General features: G+C 43.7%; 1 protein-coding gene across 1 annotated transcript in view; it reads left to right on the top strand.

The window, feature by feature from the left end:
• Positions 1-7500, top strand: part of LOC134446545 (transmembrane protein 132D-like) — a 156974-nt gene that overhangs the window by 84505 nt on the left and 64969 nt on the right. Inside the window, exon 2 of the mRNA XM_063195909.1 lies at positions 518-661. Within this exon, the coding sequence (XP_063051979.1) occupies positions 518-661 (144 nt within the window). The remainder of the gene's footprint in view (positions 1-517; positions 662-7500) is intronic.

The raw sequence follows: 7500 nt of genomic DNA, 5'->3' as shown, positions 1-7500 counted from the left end.
GTGTGTGTGTGTGTGTGTGTGTGTGTGTGTGTGTGTGTGTGTGTGTGTGTGTGTGTGTGTATGTCTGTGTCTGTCTCCCTGGCTGTCTGTCTGTCTGTCTGTCTATGTCTGTGTATCTGTGTCTGTGTGTGTGTGTGTGTGTGTGTGTGTGTGTGTGTGTGTGTGTGTGTGTGTGTGTGTGTGTGTGTGTGTGTGTGTGTGTGTGTGTGTGTGTGTGTGTGTGTGTATCTGTGTCTGTGTGTGTGTGTGTGTCTGTCTGTCTGTCTGTATGCGTAATTTTTGTGTACTTTGTGTTTGCGTGTGTACTGTATGTATCTTACCTTTCCATGCATCTCACTGATGGAACAACTCTACCTCTTCTCTCTCTCTCTCTCTCTCTCTCTCTCTCTCTCTCTCTCTCTCTCTCTCTCTCTCTCTCTCTCTCTCTCTCTCTCTCTCTCTCTCTCTCTCTCTCTCTCTCTCTCTCTCTCTCTCTCTCTCTCTCTCTCTCTCTCTCTCTCTCTCTCTCTCTCTGTAGGAAAGGGAGATTTTGAACACGGCGGTCCTGAATGGGAAGACGGTGGCGGTGCCCGTGAAGGTGGTGACCGTGGGGGTGGACGGCGTGGTGACGGACGTGTCCGACGCGGTGGACTGCCGCTCCACGGACGAAGACATCGTCAAGGTGAGAGAGTGACGGAGTCACGTCAGAGAGTAGAGAGAGAGAGGTTCCGTTGGCCCATTGTTTCCGGGTTCTACAATTGCAAGGGGGAGGGGGGCGAAATCCCCCTTTAGGCAGACCTAGGCAGACCTAAGGACTGTTCTATTCAATGCTTGGAGTATTAGGCAGACCGGAACCTGGTCATGTTAGGTGCCCATAGCAACCTATTACATTGGCATATCTCTATATACTTAAAGAATCTCTGGTTACATGGTACGCCCGCCAGGGATGGTTGTGTAGATCGGAGCGGAAGTCGAGTTTCCTCAAAACCTCCGATTATATTCATGTACAGTCGATCATTTTGTGATATACACAGTTTGGTAGCTTTATAACAATGTAATGAGTCATCAAAGTCATTATTTTACATGGAATCAGCCAAGTTTGTCTCGAGGGAAGCCAAAGACCTCGTCGGCTAAAACTTCCACCGAAGATGGCGGAGCCACATGCTGAACCTAGAGATTCATTGAGGGACAGTGTCTGTCGCCGGTGAACTCACTGCTATAAGATCTATACTAGAACAGTTGCTTGGCGATATGGGTGAAGTGAAAAGTGGTATTAAAGGGACACTGTGTGAGATTTTTAGTTGTTTATTTCCAGAATTCATGCTGCCCATTCACTAATGTTACATTTTCATGAATACTTACCACCACCATCAAATTCTAAGTATTCATTATGACTGGAAAAATTGCACTTTTCGTACATGAAAAGGAGGATCTTTCTCCATGGTCCGCCATTTTGAATTTCCAAAAATAGCCATTTTTAGCTACTAAAATGACTCTACTTGGACCATACTAGAAAATTTGTTTATTTGTTTATTGTTTATTATTTTCATGTAAATATCAAATTTGGCGATAGCCAACCCAGTTTCAATGAGCAGCATAGTTGCAGTACCTTTTTTGACCATTTCCTGCACAGTGTCCCTTCAAGGTGAGTGAGTGACAAGTGACAGTGAGCTATAGCTATAGCTATAGCGGAATGCGGATGGCAAGCTGCGGAGCTGCATCAGGCTGACATGCTGGCGGACAGTGAGGCACGAGTGGGCAGAAAAATACGCGTCAGTCCATCTGCTGTGTGTGTGTGTGTGTGTGTGTGTGTGTGTGTGTGTGTGTGTGTGTGTGTGTGTGTGTGTGTGTGTGTGTGTGTGTGTGTGTGTGTGTGTGTGTGTGTGTGTGTGTGTGTGTGTGTGTGTGTGTGTTTGCGTGCGTGCCAGTGGTGTAGTCTACTTTTTTATGGTGGGTATACTGCTTTGAGCATTTTTTGTATTGGGTATACTGTATAAATTTGTGCCATTCAAAACAATGGATCAATCAATTTTAAGTGGGTATACTGAAATCCCCTGAAATTTAGTTCTACGTATACTACACTACTGGTGCGTGCGTGTGCGTGCGTGTGTGTGCGTGTGCGTGTGCGTGCGTGTGTGCGTGCGTGCGTGTGTGCGTATGTGTTTAGATTTATGTATGTGTGTATGGACGTCATATAGACAAACAAGTCAGATATACCTAACTAGGACATGCGTATCTCATTACTTACTCGATTAGTGTTTCTCAATGGGGGCCGTACAAGGGGACTTTGAGAAGATTGCAGCTGAGAGGGGGCAGTGCTTAGCTGCCATCAGGGAGCATTAATCTATTTTATTTATTAATACTAAGGCATTGGCAGGCTTATGGTGAGATTATGGGGGCGTTGGGAGGCTTATGATGTATGCCAAATATGCCAAATATGCCAAATGCAGCCAATGATCACAACAACTTCATGTATTTCATTTTTTTTAAGTTTTCTGCAAAACTTCCCTCTCCCTTTCACTTACTGTACTATATATAGTAGCCTTCTATCTTAATGACATTTGCTTTTATCCTCCATCTTTTCATTTTGCTTTGACAGTAGTAATGAATTTCTTCATCCCCCTCCAACAACAAAGCTGTTTATTGAGTTGGGACGTTGAGAAATAACTGTGACAGTTTGCATCTCTCACAGGATATCATTGTCAGTCAGATTTGATGAAACCATGTGACATTATTATTAGTATGAAATCCCAGACAGTCCCTGAGGACCCACCTTATGAGCTGCAAACAGCAGGAGATACCTGAAGTTAGGTTTACCACCCACGTTCATCACGGGAAATCTATCACACTCAAGGTGGGCTTGAATAGAATAGTGGAATTTCAGCCCAACCGGTATGTAGGCTACATTCTCCAACACCGTTCCCCCTAAATTATTTTAGGTTTTCCACATTTTCAATATTGTAACCAAAAAGTGTCCTGGTCAAGGAATATTAATCATTTTTGGTGCCTACCATGAAAATATACCTTAAATGGATGGTTTATTAGTCAATGGGTGGAGTTTTTCTGTGAATACAGAACTGACTTTGACTAATGCGATAAAGGATGTAATGTGATAAATAATGCACTGTATGTTGAGGGTAGCATCATAACACTGCTGTCTTAGATTTTTATTGAATGTATGACATGACACCCAACTATTAACTGGGTATCATGATAGCAGTTGATTGGAGACATTTTCTGTAGGCTGGGAGCCTGGTTCTGTAGGTTCTTTGGCTCCACTAATATCAGCATTTATGTGCACTGATCAGTTGTATTTATGAGCAGAAACGTCAGTCATGATATTCACTCTGATCCAGTGAAAGAAATTCTTAAATACCTTGAAGTGTCTGTTGAATCTGTTTTATTGACATCTCATTAAAACACAATATTGAGAAGATTTGAAGCAGAAAGACTTCATTCCAATCTGAAAAAGGTTTATCTCTTTGGTTGATTCACCTCTAGATTTTTCTGTATTAAGCTTGTGGGGGCCAATTACACAAGGGTTATATTATTGACATGTTTTTCATTTTGTGTGGTTTTTTTTTTCAATTTTTACATAAACTCAACCTCAACCCCAGTGTCTCAGCTGCAAAACTGGCAGGCAGCACTAATGCAGGGGTCTTATTAATCTTTTTCTTTTTTGGCAGAGCTGGAACACAGTGAATATAATTGCACTGAAGGCACATGAGCAAAAACAAGTTTATTCATTTCAATTAAGTGTTGAGTTTTGGGTTATTGCAATTCTTTTTTTTTTTTTTTTGAAAGTATTTTTTGGGGCTTTTCAGCCTTTATTTGTTTTTGTGAGACAGGATAGTAGAGGAGAGACAGGAAGTGAGCTGGGAGAGAGAGACAAAGAAGGACTGGCAAAGGACCAGGACCGGGAATCGAACCCGGGTCGGCCGAGTGGTAAACGTGTGCCCTACCATATCAGCCACGGTAGGGCCGGGTTATTGTAATTCTAAAAAGCATATTTTTTATAGTTACATGCTGAAGCGTAAAAGAAGCTATGATTGTAGGAGCAATATGGCATTGACATCATCGCTATTGTCAGAATCATGCACACAATGTATGGCTGGTCTATGATGAAACAGAGAAAGCAATGTCTCCTAATCAAATGCATGCAGTATTCCTCTGTGAAATACAGCGGGAAAGTCAAAGGGAACCCGCTTGTTGGAGCCACCTCTTTAATACATTATTTAAGCATTGCCAATGCCTTAACATGTCCTGGCATCTAAGATAAGGTTTTGATATTTGTTTGCTCTTGTTTGTCTGCTGCAGGGTATGATTGCATCGTCCTAGGAGGCTTTGCATTTTTAAAGGCATCCGCAGCAAAGCAGGAAAGAATTGCCTGCATTGGTTCACCAGTGTGAATCTTATGAATGAACAGCCAGCTGCTTACTTACCTTTTGCATATACTGTGTAGCAGGGGTGCCGCCAGAAATGTTGGGCTCATGAAGCATTCGAATTTTGGGGCCCCTTAAGGGCCCCTTTCAGTGCTTGGACTCCTTTAAGGGCCCCTGTCAGTGCTTGGGCCCTTAGAATCTGTAACACCTTTCCCCCCCTAGTGGCACCCATGCTGTGTAGTCCCATCAACCAGCTCAGAATAGTGCAGGAGTCAAACAGCTTTATTCCTGAAGACTGCTCCAAAGCAGATTAACTGATATTCCATGGGCTATGTGAACCGTCCAATAAACACTTCGATTGAATCCTCTTTATCTGTTAAAAACATGCGGCTTCTTACTCTCGCCCAGAGCACGAGGGTAATGCCAGGCATACACTGTGCGACTTTTTTCGCCCGATTTTGCCACGATTTGTCAGTCGTACGACTTTTTGGGAACCGGGCCAATTTCTTGCTCAATTGGAGATCAATTGTAAGTCTCACCTGCAGGGCCTGACACTGTCACCTGCCAACCGGCCAAATGCTGGTAAAAGTTGGCTGTGGCTAGTAATACTTTCAGTGTCACTAGCCAATTTGGCTGGCAGCTTTATTCCTTTGGTATGACATTACGTTATCAAAATATTCTGTGGTGTTTTTTTCCTTGTGTATCAATTGTTTGTATTTACTGAGTTCAAGAAAAGCAGTAACAAACACACATTTGCTTAATAATACTTCCATGTAGAAAGCTATACACTCATCTTGCTTTAGCACCTCATCTTCTGAGGTTAGATGTAGGCCTTCACTATCATGATTAAAGAGTGAAGGCCCAATATAAAAAAGAAAAGAACACCCAATATAAAATCTGTGACTAGTGAAATACCTGAATGGCTAGTGACTCGGGAAATCCACTAGCCACACTGACCGGTGGGTGAAAAGTTAATGTCAAGCCCTGCTCACATGGTATAGGGTACATGGGGTAATGATAAGCAGTTTCACCTCACGACCAGCTTGCGATCTGCAGTCGTAGGTTCGAAAGAAAATCAAAACTGTTTGAAATCCTGGTCACCCCTTATGAGTAGTTGAAGCAGTATGACGACCCGGTTTGACACTATACTATACACAAAGTGCCAGGGCAGCGTGATTCACTCTTGGGCGCATCCTTGCCTTGTTTTTGTCACCTGCATTTCCGGAAAACAAGCCTGTTGTGTCGTAAAGTGTGAGCACTCTGCTCCCATCCGACCTTCGACTCATGTAGTGTGAGGATGTGAGTCGTGAGATGTGAACTTTTAAACCCTGCGATTCCCTCGTACAGTGTGAGCAGGAGCTGAATACCCATGATTAAAAATACCGCACAGTGTAGTATGCCTGCCTTAAAGTAACATCCATATTGCCTCTGCAAAAAAAATTACACTTTGACAACTTCCAGCTCTCGAAACAATTCATACAATCCTCCAATATCTTTTCCCCTAAATGTATTTCTTTTTTGCAGGCTCTCTTATACTAAATGATTTATACAAGTCTCAAGTGATGTAGCATAGCACGGCTCTTGTGGCCTCATGCAGAGGGGATTACTTATTAACCAGAGACAAAGACGATTCCTGCTCTATGTGGTTGGTTGCTATGTGTGACTGTGCATAGCACCGTGAGGTTTGAACGGGGAAAAAAAAAAAAAAACTGCTGGGGGGGGGGGGGGGGGGTGTGGCGCAATGCGCTTAGCCCCCCACATTTGGGCTTTCATGCCCATGGGGACCCCGGTTCGAGTCCGGACGGGGTCATTTCCCAACCCTTCCCCATCTCTCTCTCCCACTCACTTCCTGTCAGCATCTCATACTATCCTATACTATACTATACTATACTATACTACTATACTATCAATAAAGGCATAAAAAGCCCCTTAAAAATAAAAAATAATAATGATAAAAAAACTGCTGAAATGTCGTTTTAGTTCCCTTTTATAAGGTAGTCATAACCACAAAACTGTAGGTGCAGCCATAGCATGTTCAGTATGAGAATATTTGTCGTGTCCCATGGCCAGAGGTGTCTGCATAAACTGCTGCATATTGTGCATATACTCATGAACGGCGTGACGTTTTCCATGTGCGTTACGCCCATTTGTGGGGGAAAACAACACATTCAAGTCAATTGGTGATGTTGGGGATTAATAAACGAAAGATACGGACCTGTAGATTAGCGTTGTTCACGCGAAACATGCCGAAAACGTGTTGCGTTGCCGGTTGTTCAAATAATATAGCCAAACAGCCGTGGCTGAAGCATGGAATGTATTCATTTAGGCTAGCCAATGTAGCATGTAAGTCAATGAGACATTCGGTTTGTTTTCACCCATAAAGGGGCGTAACGCAAATTTAAGAGCAAAGTACCCGGATGACCGTTCATGAGTATTGTGGAGCTGGGTTGGGGAGAGCTGAGCTTGATCTGAGGCCCAAACTGCATAGTAGATATCAAGTACCAAACAGTAGGGCAGTCATGACTCATTGGTAAGCGGTTAAGGCGTCGGTCTTATAGCCCAAAGGTTGCCGGTTCGACTCCGGATTCGCCAGGTTGGTGGGGGCAGTCATTAACCAGTGCTCACGCCCATCCCCCTCCAAGACTGAGGTACCATGAGCATGGTACCCTCCCGCCGCACTGTTTCCTTTTGGGTGCCCTTGAGGGCTGCCCCCTTGCACGGGTGAGACATAAATGCAATTTCGTTGTGTGCAGTGTGTGCAGTGTTCACTTGTGTGCTGTGGAGTTCCCCAGTTGGGCTTTCACACTTTCAGTATTGTGGTGTATGTATTGGGTCCAGTGCTTAGATTTGATTAACATAGAATTTTATTTACTGTCTTATAGCTTCAACTAATTAGCTAGACGTTTCCATAATCTCCTGTGTTGAGTCCCATGATGAGTCCTTTTCAGCTTACACATGGATGTCTACATGGGGTTGGTTTTCTTTCAACCCCAAGATAATGTGTCCACAATTTTCTCAGAAAGAGATTGGTACTACACTGCAAAGAAATGTGAGCTGAGCAGTGTGTGTGTGCGTGCGTGCGTGTGTGCGAGCGTGTGTGCGTGCATGCGTGCATGCGTGTGTGTGTGTGTCAGTACTC

The sequence above is a fragment of the Engraulis encrasicolus genome, chromosome 3 (assembly GCF_034702125.1).
Source record: "Engraulis encrasicolus isolate BLACKSEA-1 chromosome 3, IST_EnEncr_1.0, whole genome shotgun sequence".
Classification (NCBI taxonomy): Eukaryota; Metazoa; Chordata; class Actinopteri; order Clupeiformes; family Engraulidae; genus Engraulis; species Engraulis encrasicolus.
This window is presented reverse-complemented; position numbering and strand designations above follow the sequence as displayed.